This window comes from Macaca thibetana, chromosome Y, assembly GCF_024542745.1.
Source record: "Macaca thibetana thibetana isolate TM-01 chromosome Y, ASM2454274v1, whole genome shotgun sequence".
In the NCBI taxonomy this organism is placed as follows: Eukaryota; Metazoa; Chordata; class Mammalia; order Primates; family Cercopithecidae; genus Macaca; species Macaca thibetana.
Window position 1 is genome coordinate 13,553,864 of NC_065599.1, and position 14,343 is coordinate 13,568,206.

The window sequence follows — 14,343 nt, forward strand, 5'->3', positions numbered from 1 at the left end:
TAGCAGGACTCACATGCACCCTTTGGTGATCATTCAAGGTGTGGTACATTTTACTGAATAAGTCCCTTACTTCAATCAGTTTTAATGAGAGCTCCTAGGATTTCCAGCCAGCCAGCTATTCATCCATCCATGCTGGGTCCATCCTCCATGATTTATCTATAGCTACCATTGGTCATCTCTCTCTGTTTCTCCATCCATCTATCAATCCATATATCTCTATGCATCTATCTGTCCATCCATCTACCTGTCTATCTACCTCTTTGTCTGTCTATTGATCAATCCATCATCTATCATTTATCTATCATCTATATATCTATCTACCCATCATCTATCTATTTATCATCTATAATCTATTCATCCACCCATTCATCTATCATGTATCTGTCTATCCATCTATCATCTGTATCTATCTATTTATCTAGCCATCCATTCACCTATCTATTTAGACATCTCTCTATCCATCTACCCATCCACCCTTATATCTCTATCCCTGTCTGTTTATCTATCTATCTATCTATCTATCTATCTATCTATCTATCTATCTATCTATCTATCTATCTACCTATCATCTATTCATTCATCTATCCATCCTATCTATCTATCTATCTATCTATCTATCTATCTATCTATCTATCTGTCTGTCTCTGTCTGTCTATCTATCTATCTATCTATCTATCTATCTATCTATCTATCTATCTGTCTGTCTATCTATCTATCCATCTGTCTATCCGCCCATATATATCCATCCACCTATCTATCTACTCACCTACTCAGCCACCCACCTATCTATCCATCCATCCACCTACACATACATACATGCCCCATCTATCCATCCATCATTTATTTGTATCTATCATATTTATCACATCTATCTCTCTATTGATATATACATACACATGTGTATACATAGATGTACACTCCATAATTTATTTTCATCTATCATATCCCATCTGTCTATTCATCCACCCACAACACAGATCTATTTATGCATCTATCTAATTACCCAGTCATCTATCGATCCATCCATCCACCTACACACACATCTATACATGCTCCATCTATCCTCCATCACTTATTTGAATCTGTCCTCTCCTCTCCTCTCTTCTATCTATCTATCTATCTATCTATCTATCTATCTATCTAACCACTCACTCTATCTCTATCATCTATCTGCCTATCTTTCTGTCTACATATTAGCTATCATCTATCTTTCTATCTATCATCCCTATTTATTTAGCTAGCTATATCTACATATACATCTATTCATCTATCTATCTTCCTATCTTTCTGTCTATGTATTATCTATTTATCTATCTACCTACCTATCATCTGTATCCATCTAGCTATATCTATGTATACATCTATTCTTCCATCATCTGCAACCTGCCTTGTCTCTGTGATGTATCTATTCTTCCATCGTCTGTAACCTGCCTTGTCTCTGTGATGTATCTATTCTTCCATCATCTGCAACCTGCCTTGTCTCTGTGATGTATCTATTCTTCCATCGTCTGTAACCTGCCTTGTCTCTGTGATGTATCTATTCTTCCATCATCTGTAACCTGCCTTGTCTCTGTGATGTATCTATTCTTCCATCGTCTGTAACCTGCCTTGTCTCTGTGATGTATCTATTCTTCCATCATCTGCAACCTGCCTTGTCTCTGTGATGTATCTATTCTTCCATCATCTGCAACCTGCCTTGTCTCTGTGATGTATCTATTCTTCCATCATCTGCAACCTGCCTTGTCTCTGTGATGTATCTATTCTTCCATCGTCTGCAACCTGCCTTGCCTCTGTGATGTATCTATTCTTCCATCGTCTGTAACCTGCCTTGTCTCTGTGATGTATCTATTCTTCCATCATCTGTAACCTGCCTTGTCTCTGTGATGTATCTATTCTTCCATCATCTGCAACCTGCCTTGCCTCTGTGATGTATCTATCTTTGTGGCTATGACTTTGTCGTCTCAGTGAATGAGAAAATTTGTAGTTCCCATCCTTGAAAGAAACTCACAATTCTACTTTTCTCCCTTATTTTTTATCCTGTCCTGTTGCTCACAACCAGATCTGAATACAAACTTTCTCTGTAAACTAAAGAACAACAACAACAACAACAATGTGGCTAAGTGGAACTCGGATTTTTTAAACCAAGGAAAATATCTCTGCTACTTTATTTTTGTGCATTAGCTGATTGTTTGATGTGAAGAATGCTCACATGTTCTTTGTAATGTGCTGGCATATGTTGACATATTGATGTGTAGATGTGTTTGTGTGTTTGGTTTTAGGCAAATGGCACCAAGGCTTGAACTGCGACTCCCGAAGTGACCACTGCCACCATCCATATAATTATGGGTTTGACTACTACTATGGCATGCCGTTCACTCTCGTTGACAGCTGCTGGCCGGACCCCTCTCGTAACACGGAGTTAACCTTTGAGAGTCAACTCTGGCTCTGCGTGCAGCTGGTTGCCATTGCTGTCCTCACCCTAACCTTTGGAAAGCTGAGTGGCTGGGTCTCCGTTCCCTTGCTCTTAATCTTCTCCATGATTCTGTTTATTTTCCTCTTGGGTTATGCTTGGTTCTCCAGCTACACGTCCCCTTTATACTGGGACTGCCTCCTCATGCGGGGGCACGAGATTACGGAGCAGCCCATGAAGGCCGAACGAGCTGGATCCATTATGGTAAAGGAGGCGATTTCCTTTTTAGAAAGGTAAGCGTACTAATTAAAAATTCATGTAATAATCATAATTATCTCTTTTTTAAAAGGACCTAGATAGATTTGCAGGGTGATTGTAGTTTTTAATAATCTATTGTACACATCTAAATAGCTAAAAGAGAATAAGCCAAATGACTCTAGAATAAAGAAAAGACAAATATTTAAGGTGATGGACACCCCAATTAACACTGATTTAAAACAATAAATCATTTGTAATAATTCTTTACAAATTATATGAATGTATTAAATTGTAATGTGTACCCTTAAACTATGCACATCTACAATGCATTAATAAAAATAATAGGGGATGATGGTATTAAAAATATTGAGTTAGGAAATGGAATATTGCTAAATGGTGTAATAGGGTTAGATAAAAATATGAAGTGTATTGAAGACCAGTTGGACTCATCAGTTTGTACCTAAAGAGGTGGTACCTTGTTTGGGCTCCTGTTATTAAAATCATGGTCTCTCTATTGGCTCTGAAATTTATATGTGGTCAGACCATGGAGGCAGACTCTAGTAACTCAAACTCACAAATTGTTTACGTTAATTTACAATGCATCTTGTCATCATGTTAATTTACAACAGGAAATATATACATACACTATATATGTATACATGCACTTACAATATGTATGTATATATGTATACATGCACTTACAATATGTATGTATATATGTATACATGCACTTACAATATGTATGTATATATGTATACATGCACTTACAATATGTATGTATATATGTATACATGCACATACAATATGTATGTATATATGTATACATGCACATACAATATGTATGTATATATGTATACATATGCTATCATGTATATATATAATATATTTTATAATATTTTTTGTCTGGTTCCCTGATACATATAGATATAGATGGATATAGATATAGATAAATATATATATACATATCAGGGAATCAGATGAAAAAAGTAAGTTGTCCATTGCATTATGTCCCTATTGTTAAAAAACAAAAAAACCTACTTGGGAAAAATAAAATTGGAAGGCTTCTCTTTGAGCATGTGATATGGAAGGGCTATTTCATGAATTGGATGAGGTAAATGGTCAAAGGTGATTGTTATAAAAACTTTATGCATCCCAGAACACAATGGCTGGAAATTTTCAAGGGTATCTATCTTCTTGTTGTTGGACCTTCTTTCTTTAAAAAAAAGTCTGTGAGCACATTTTTCATTTGCTTTTTCCATATTGATTGAGGTTTAATCTTTACCAATAGCCATTCTAGGATCTAGATTCTCAGGATGTAAGGTGTCTTGTGTACTCTGGTACATAGCTTTGTCCTTACTCTGTAGCCCAAGTGAAGGTGATAAATATGTAGTCTGGGGCTGGGCATGATGGCTCATGCCTGTAATCCCAGCACTCTGGGAGGCCAAGGCAGGTGGATCATCTGAGACCAGCCTGACCAACATGGTGAAACACCATCTCTACTAAAAATACAAAAATTAGCTGGGAGGCTGAGGCAGGAGAATCACTTGAACCCAGGAGGCGGAGGTTGCAGTGAGCTGAGATCATGCCATTGCACCCCAGCCTGGGCAACAGAGGGAGAGTCTGTCTTAAAAAAAATGTTATCTGGGAGTAATGAAGCCGTATTTGCTCTGTAGATGGAACTGAATGCTTGGTGTCACTTAGAGCAAATCCTTCTGTTCCCTGGTACCTTTCCAAATGTGCAGAGTTCTATGAATTTTTACAGAAAGAGCATCAATATGAGCAAATTAGCACCAACCACTCTGAGAGTATAAGATAAGCAATCCCATTCTCTTCTGTCTGCCAGTTCGAGTCTTCAAACATTCCCACACAGTTCTCCTTAGGACTTTACATTAGTACTTGAAGAACAGATCCTATTGTTGAGATGTACATTGTTCACCAAAACCTCTGTCGAGTTTCAAAAGTTACATATGATCCACAATAACACAATATTGAATGGAAAAAACAATGGTGAAGAGGAAATATAAAGATTTGGACGTTGTGACAATAAGCTAATGGCTTAGGTTCATGAATGCTAGAAACTATTTTTATCTGGATTCTCAGTGTATGAATCTCCTACAGTTGCTATAACAAATGGCTATAGGGCTGAGTACAGTGGCTAGTGCCTGTAATTCCAGCACTTCGGGAGGCTAAGGTAAGTGGATCACTTAAGTTCTGGAGCTTGAGACCAGCCAAGGCAACATATGGAGACCATATCTCTACAAAAAACACAAAAAATTAGCTGGATATGATGGCATGCATCTGTAGTCACAGATACTCAGGAGACTGAGGTGGGAGGATTAGTTGAGCCTGGGAGGTTGAGGCTGCAGTGAGCCATGATTGCACCACTGCACTCCAGTCTGGGCAACGGAGTGAGGGCCCTGTCTCGAAAAATAAAAAAAATTACCACAAATATAGTGGCCTAATGCAACACAAATTTATTATCCTGCTGTTCTTGAGGTCAGAAATCCAAAATTAACCTTGTGGGCTAAAATCAGATGTTGGTGGGGCTAGTTACTTCTAGGGGGTCTAGGGGAGAATCTGTTTTCTCTTTTTTCTAGTTTCTTGAAGCTGCCTGCATTCCTTAGCTTGTAGGGTTTTGTTTTCTGACTCAGACACTCTGTGTCTCTTTTACAAAAGGACATTTCTGATTCCACTGGACCCACCCAGATAACCCAGGATAATCACTTCATCTTACGATCCTTAATTCATTCCATCTGCAAAGACCTTTTACCATGTAAAATCACATATTCACAGGTTTTGAGAATTAGGATGTGGATATCTTTGGAATGGGGCATTATTCAGCTGATCACTTTGACCATGACTCTTTATTTTGGCAGCTTAGTTTGGGGTGAAAACTATTTAATTTTAAATCTTTAATGTTCAGAGCTGTACTTCCTCTGTAGGCTTTAGGGGAGGATTCTTCCTGCCCTTCCCCACTCCTGGTGGCTTCAGGCATCCCTGGGCTTGTGGCCGCATCACCCCAGTCTCTGCTTCATCTGCATATGGTCTTCCCCTCTGTATTTGTGTCTCATCTTCTGTCTCTTATAATGACAATGGTCATTGGATTTAGTGCCCATCCTAATTCCGGGATGAGCTCATCTTCAGATCCTTAACTAATTACCTCTGCAAAGGTCTTGATATCCAAATAAAGTCTCATTCCAGGTTCTGGGCTTTAAAATATATGGATGTATATATTTCTGGGGGCTGCTATTCAATCTACTACAATTGTATTCGGTTTCTTCTGGAGGCTCTAGGGGAGGATCCCTTCTGCCTCCTCTAGCTCCTGGTGGCTCCAGATGCCCCTTGGCTGGTGGTCACATTACTCCATTTCCACATGGACTTTTCTTCTGTGCTTGTGTCTCCTCTTCTCCTATAGGGACAGCGTTATTGGACTTGGGACTCATCCTAATCCAGAATGATCACATCTTAACTAATTAAATATCTAGAGGCCCCATTTCCAAATAAGGTCCCATTCTGAGGTTTGAAGTGAACATGAATTTTGAGGGGTCACTGTTCAAGACACCATGACATAAGTCTTGTTTTTAAAATTCATTTATTTTTATTTATTTATATTTTGATATCTCATCAGAGCAGAAATTTCCCAATGAATGGCATTTGTGCTTTGTGCTTCCCTGGGTAGCTGAGGACTTATCATTCAGGCAGGTGGATTATCAAAGTTAAAAGTGGGTCAGCCTAATTCCGTGTATCCTCATGTGAGAAACTACAGGGTGCAAATGGCTTGCCAAGGCATTCCTGTTTGTACTGGCTTATGGCTTGTGAAACTCTTGATCTTGGTAAGAAATGACTTCCATACCACCATCTCTTGATGTGTCTCAGGGTGTGACTCTAGTTTGAGGCTTCATGAGCAGTGAGAACATCCCCCAAACAGAGCTGGATTTGACTTTTCACACTCTCATGATATGGGAGATCTGTGTTGGCTTGCAGTATGTTCTACAGTTGTCCTGGCATCTGAGAATCAAAGGAACTGTGATGGTGTCACAGGACTACCAGGTTCATATGCCTGCCACACAGTAACATACCAATACACTGAGGCAGCAGGGTTTACGGTAGAGAAAGGTTTAATAATTGCAGGGCAATTAGTGCAAACATGAGAGGAGACCTCAAATCCATCTCTCTCTCTCTCTCTCTCTCTCTCTCTCTCTCTCCTTCCTTCCTTCCTTCCTTCCTTCCTTCCTTCCTTCCTTCCTTCCTTCCTTCCTTCCTTCTTTCTTTCTTTCTTTCTTTCTTTCTTTCTTTCTTTCTTTCTTTCTTTCTTTCTTTCTTTCTTTCTTTCTTTCTTTCTTTCTTTCTTTCTTTCTTTCTTTCTTTCACAGATTCTCACTCTGTTGCCCAGGCTGGAGTGCAGTGGTGCAATCTCAGCTCACTGCAACTTCTGCCTCCTTGCTTTAGCAATTCTCCCACCTCAGCCTCCCCAGTGCTGGGATTATAAGAGCCCACCATCATGCCTGGCTAATTTTTGTATTTTTAATAGAGACAGGATTTCACCCTGTTGGACAGGCTGGTCTCGAACTCCTAACCTTAGGTGATCTGCCTCCTTCAGCCTCCCAAAGTGGTGTGTTTACAGGCGTGAGCCATTGTGCCTGTCCTCAAATCCATCTTTCCAAGGAGTTCTGGGCTGGATTTTTTAGGGGAATCATGGAGGTTGTTGGGGTCATTGATGGGTTGGGGTAAGAGGGAATGAAATCACCAGAATGTGGAAATGGCATGCTTTAGTAAGTCAGCTTCTCACAGGGTCCTTCAGAGAAGCAGACATCAGTAGTTTCCCTGGTATGCACAGCCTGAAAGATTACCGCAAATGGAAAACTTAACATTTCATAATGTTATGTTACCATCCTGTGGGTCTTTGTGATTCTAGGACAAATAGGTACCAAACAAGTAGGAAGACATAGATCAGAGAGCAAGCTGACCTCAGGATCAAAGCTGAGTATGCTGCAAGCTTAGTTCATTTTTGTTTCTCCCCCTCCCTTCCTCTCTGATTGATTTTATGAAGTTTATAGAGATGATTTCAGTAGCATCACCAAAGGGGTTAGGGAGCAGTTGAGGTGCTGCAGGATCATGGAATCCATTCCATGCAGGATAGGGCCCTTGGGTGGACACACTCTATCTTCTGCAGCATGGAGAAGAAGGAAGCAGGTCATGTCTATGAGAAGCCAAAACAGTATTTTTCACATTCATGGATGTTGAAAACTCACAAGTAGTTTCATTGATGTCTTCTCAGGCACCGCAAGGAACCTTTCCTTCTTTTTTTCTCCTTTCTTCATGTGCACATACCTCTCCCCACCACGGACGATTTCATTGGCACCAGCAAGCATGGCTTGTATGGGGATAATGTGGAAGAGATGGACTCCATGATGGGTAAGACACAGGACCTAAGTGGACAGAAACTAATAGGACAGGACACCTGAAAACTGCTCTTGGTCAACCTGTAGAGTGAAGAGAATTATGCCTATGGGACAGGGTGGTCTGAGACATAAATGAGGTAATAGTTGCAAGCAATTGAGAAAGTCAGCAAAAAAACTATATGCATTTCCTCTCCTTTCTTTGTATGCCGTTCACTTATCAACTGGGGTCTTTGTCTACTTGACTGCATCTCCAGTGCTGGCCAGATAACACATCAAATCTTCTTTTCAAAAATTTCAACTCTTGTTTTAGATTCAGGGAGTACATGTGCAGGTTTGTTACCTGGGTGTATTACGTGATGCTGAGGTTTAGGATCTCATCAAACCCTTCACCCAGACACTAAGCGTAGCACCCAATAGTTAGTTTTCAATCCTTCCCCCACTCTTTCCTTCACCCCTCTAGTGGTCCCCAGTATCTATTGCTCTGATCTGTGTGTCCACGTATACTTGATGTTATGCTCCTGCTTATTTTGTTTTGTTTTTAAAAATAAATTTTATTGTGTATATTTAAGATTCACAACATAATGTTAAAAGATACATATAGATAGTAAAATGATTACTATAGTGAAGCAAATAGTAATCGTTAAGTAACATAATATAGTAATATTAAGTAATAGTAATACAGTAAGCAAGTATATCTATCATCTCACACTGCTACTTTTTTGTGACAAGATCAGCTAAAATCTATTTAACAAAAATCCAGCTGAGCACAGTGGCTCATATCTGTAATCCCGGCACTTTGGGAGGCTGAGATGGGAGGATCATTTGAGCCTAGGAGTTTGAGACCAGCCTGGACAACATAGTGAGACCCTGTCTCTACAAAAATACAAAAATTAGCTGGGTGTGGTGGCATGCACCTGTAGTCCCAGCTACTCAGGAGACTAAAGCAGAAAGATTGCTTGAGCCCATAAATTGAGGCTGTAGTGAGCCATGATCACACCACTGCACTCCATGCACTCCAGTCTGGGTGACAGTAGCTCCCACTTATAAGTGAGAACATGCAGTGTTTGGTTTTATATTTCTGCATTAATTTGCATAGGATAATGTCCGCCACCTGCATCTATGTTGCTGCAAAGGACATGGTCTTGTTCTTTTTTATGGCTGTGTAGTATTCCATGGTGTATATGTACCACATTTTCTTTATCCAGTCCACCACTGATGGGTACCTAGGTTGATTTATGTCTTTGCTCTTGTGAATAGTGCTGTGATGAACATAGAGTGCACATGTCTTTTTTTTTTTTTTTTTGAGACAAGATCTCACTCTGTCCCTCAGACTTAAGTGCAATGATGTGATCTCAGCTCACTGAAATCTCTGCCTTCTGGGGTAAAGCGATTCTCCTGCCTCAGCCTCCTGAGTAGCTAAGGCTATAGACACATGCTACTGTGCCCGAGTAATTTTTGTATGTTTTGTAGATGCAAGGTTTTTCCATGTTGCCCAGGCTGCTCTTGAACTCCCAAGCTCAGGTAATATGCCTGCCTCAGCCTCTCAAAGTGTTGGGATGACAGGCATGAGTCACTACACCCAGCCCACGTATCTTTTTGACAGAAGGAGAAATCGTATTTTTAGACTCTTTAGTGACATAGCCAACCTTTATTTCAGGTCTGTTGAGCACCAAGATCTTAGTTGGGGGTTGGGAATTAACTGGTAAGTCAGAATCCAGTACCCTCATGAACTCATCCTGTAGAGAGAACAATGTAAATGGGATTTCCTAAGACTTACATGGTAAATATATTGATTAGCAAAATGGCTTCAATTTTCCAACATTAATGAAAGAAAACCACGAGTGAAACTCACATATGGGCAGGACACAAATTTAAAGTATAATATTTTCCAGATACAGATATTGTGAAATATATGTCACTAAATAAAAAGACACTTTGGAAAATTAAACCTGGAAAAAGCAAAGCCAATTTGCATAGTCTTAAACACATAAAAAATATAAAGTATTTAAAAATATAAATAATATTCAAACCAAATACATACACATGAATGGATGTTTATGTAGGTATAAGTGTGTTTGTGTCTGTAGTGTTTGTGTACATATGTTTAGAAACAGATGATTGACAGAGATAGATGATAGGTAAATAGATGATAGATGGATAGATAGATGATGGATTGATAGATAGTTGATAGATGATAGGTAGATAGATGATGGATGGATGATAGATAGATGATAGATGATCAACAGATGATTGATAGATACGTAGATAAACAGATGATAGATGATAGAGAGACAGATATAGATTGATAGATTATAGATGAATACATGAATAGGTAGATGAATAAACAGATACATAGATGATAGATGGATAGATATATAGATAAATACATGATACATACGACAGATGATAGATGACAGATAAGATAGCTGATTGATAGATAAGATAGATAGATGATAGGATAGATTGACAGATATGTAGATGATAGGTAGATAAATAGATACATGATAGATAGATAGATACATAGATAGATGCATAGATAGATAGATAGCTATGCATACCCCTCTTACTTTCTGCCTCCACCAGCACTAGGCAACGCAGCAAGTCCTTACAGTTTACATTCTTAATATTGCACTCAATCTCAAAAAGTGTGAGCGATCCTATTTTTGATTTGATCTTTGAAAATCAATGAAATAGGTCATTCAAACTCAGGCTGTGATAACCAAAAGAAATTACTATTTGCTTTAAAAATGTAAATTAACAAAGTTCCCAAAGTATCTAATTTAATAAAACTGATGATGTGTCATAGTGTTCGAACAAGGCACTTTGGGTGTGACTTTAATTTCAACGGGATTTTTCTAGTGACATTCAGATAGTATTACACAAATGGATGGGTATGTTGAATCTGGGTGGACAAGCTGTGATATCTGAAAATTATATTTTGAAAAAGCGCAACTGAGATGTACATGATGCTGGTGCCCAGAGTTTTTGAATGTTTTGTCCACACAGCCAGGATCAAGCCTTTAGGAAGAATAAACATTTGCTTTAATATATGATTTTAGCAATTCTCAAACAAACATGTATTTACCCTGAAATTATTTATCCCAGAAGCTGTAACAATACCCCAAGTTCTAGGAATTATTGCTTTTTTTTTTTTTTTTTTTTTTGAGACGGAGTCTCGCTCTGTCGCCCAGGCTGGAGTGCGGTGGCGCGATCTCGACTCACTGCAAGCTCCGCCTCCCGGGTTCACGCCATTCTCCTGCCTCAGCCTCCCGAGTAGCTGGGACTACAGGCGCCCACAACCGCGCCCGGCTAATTTTTTTTTGGTATTTTTAGTAGAGATGGGGTTTCACCGTGTTAGCCAGGATGGTCTCGATCTCCTGACCTCGTGATCCACCCTCCTCGGCCTCCCAAAGTACTGGGATTACAGGCATGAGCCACCGCGCCCAGCCGGAATTGTTGCTTTTCTTATTAGAAAAGTTTATTTGTGGCCATTCCTGGTAGAGATATCACATTCCTGCCTTTTATAATTATCATGGGTGGCCGGGCGCGGTGGCTCACGCCTGTAATCCCAGCACTTTGGGAAGCCAAGGCAGGCAGATAACGAGGTCAGGCAATCAAAACCATCCTGGCTAACTGTGAAACCCCGTCTCAACTAAAAATACAAACACATCCATGGTGACAGGCGCCTGCAGTCCCAGCTACTCAGGAGGCTGAGGCAGGAGAATGGCGTGAACCCCGGAGGCAGAGCTTGCAGTGGCTGAGACCGCGCCACTGCACTCCAGCCTGGGCAACGGAGTGAGACTCCGTCTCAAAAAAAAAAAAAAAAAAAAAAATTATCATGGGTTTTCCACAGCAGTGCCCTGGAATAATGGAGTCTGCTGATAGAATAAACACTTATTTTCATTTTTTAATAATTTCCACTTTTAGTTTAGATTCAGGGAGCACACATGCAGGTTTGTTACCTGGGTATATTGCGTGATGCTGAGGTTTGAGGTACAATAGATCCTGTCACCCAGGGAGTGAGCATGGCACCCAATAGATAGATTTTCAGCCCTTGTCCCCCACCTTCCTTCTCCCCTTTTGGAGTCCCCAGTGTTTATTGTTCCCATCTTTATGTCCATGAGTACCCAATGTTTAACTCTCACTTATAAGTGAGAACATGTGGTATTTGGTTTTCTTTTTCTGTGTTAATTTGCTTAGGACAATGGCCTCCAGCTGTATCCATGTTGCTGCAAACGATGTGATTTTGTTCTTTTTCATGGCTGCATAGTATTCCATGGTGCATCTGTACCACATTTTCTTTATCCATGTGGATTGATTCCATGTCTTTGTTATTGTGAATAGTGTGATAAACATGCAAGTGCCTGTGTCTATTTGGTAGAATGATTTATTTTCCTTTGGGTAGATACCCAGTAATGGGATTACTGGGTCAGAGGGTAGTTCTATTTTAAGTTATTTGAGAAATCTCCAAACTGCTTTCCACAGTGGCTGAGCCAATTTATATTCCCAACAATAGTATATAAGTGTTGCATCTTCTCTGCAGCCTCACCAGCATCTGTTCCTTTTTTTACATTTCTTTGACTTATTAGGTTGGTGCAAAAGTAATCGAGGTCTTTGTCATTACTTTCAATGACAAAGACCTCGATTACTTTTGCATCAACCTAATAGTAGCCTTTCCAGCTGGTGTAATAAACACTTTTAAAAGTGATACTTCCCATGGGCCATGCACTGTTACCAGTGTATTCTGGATGAATCCCTGCAACATCCTCACAGACGAGTACCATCTTCATCATCAAATTTATCCCCATTCACAGAGAAGGAGACAAAAGTACATGGCCTTTGGTGGCTGCTCTTGGAGATAAGCCAGGGTTGGGCTCCAGAACTCTTACTCCCTAGCTCAGCTGCCTCTTATGCAGGGCAAAGAAGTCAGGTTGAAAGATGAAGAAGGAGAGCTACATTCTTCTCTGAAGCCTCCTGTAGCCCCGTTAGATTCCTACAGACTGTCATTTCACAGGAGTCAGAAAAACTCCAAAAACTTCCCCCAACCTGGCTTCCTGCTTCCTTCGAGCCCAGTGAGAGGCTTTCAATGGAGATACCACCCTTGCCCCACACAGGGGGAAAATCTCTGATGCCAGATGAGTCATGCATTTCTGCATGGGAGAAAGTCCATCAACTTGGATCTGAAGAGCAGGTTTCTCAAGAATGCAGATAAGAAAGTAAAATGTGGAACAATGAGTAGGAGAAATGGCCTTATCAGCAGGAGATGAGACAAGGATGAGGGTTCTGGCTGAGCCTGTTGTACAGACAATTGTGAGTGGTGGAATCCCAGGGCAGGCATGTCTGTGGACAGCAACACAGCTTGGGCAGCTCCCCCAGACAGGGCAGAACTGCAAAGGAGGCTGTAAACATGTATTTCTATGCCATATATATACATAATTTATATGCAATATATGAGATACATATATAAAATATAACTTAACTCTTTATATTATATATTTATATTATTTGTTATACATATTAATATTAATAATTTGAAAGTTTTATCATACATAATGCATATATATTATGTATTTCTGTAGCATATAATTTCTATATTTATTTATTTATTTCAGTTGATGTTAGAAAGGTATGAATCATTTCCATGGTTGTATTCCCTGCTACTTGGGAGACTGAGGTGGGAGGATCACTTGAGCCCAGGAGTTTGAGGCTGCAGTGAGCCACGATTGCACCACTGCACTCTAGCCTGGGTGATAGAGCAAAATCCTGTCTCAGAAATAATCATTTCCATGGCCACTATGTAATCTCTCTAAATTTTAAGATATAAATAGAATAATTGAATATAATTGAATAATATTAAGAATACAAACAACTCAAAGTAATTTAGTATTATTTGCAAAGAACAGAATTGCCTATGTTAAAAACCCTAGAGTTTAATAGAACACATATTAGCACATAGATGACATATGGTATTATAATAAAATTATATTACATACAATTTATATTATAGTTATATTACTTATATACATTGTTATAATATATTGTATTCATATAATATAAACATATCATTAATATACAATTATTAGATTTTAATATAGTATATGGTTCTATCTTATATATATCGCAATTATGCTATGCATATTATATATTATGTACATATATATATCAGTACTATAGAGGTTTCATTAAACTTTCTGGGGTTTCCAACATAGTTATGTTCACTACATTTAATGTTAAGTTTGTATTTTATGTGTTAAAGTATGTATTTAACTTTAA

General features: G+C 39.2%; 1 protein-coding gene across 4 annotated transcripts in view; it reads left to right on the forward strand.

The window, feature by feature from the left end:
• LOC126947233 (arylsulfatase F) overlaps window positions 1-14,343 on the forward strand; it is an 80,717-nt gene that overhangs the window by 46,425 nt on the left and 19,949 nt on the right. For 3 of the 4 annotated variants that reach the window (XM_050777952.1, XM_050777954.1, XM_050777956.1), the window contains exons 6-7: window positions 2,280-2,703; window positions 7,947-8,083. In XM_050777952.1, coding sequence (XP_050633909.1) covers window positions 2,280-2,703; window positions 7,947-8,083 — 561 coding nt within the window. The remainder of the gene's footprint in view (window positions 1-2,279; window positions 2,704-7,946; window positions 8,084-14,343) is intronic. The other variant, XM_050777953.1, reaches the window with a different exon arrangement.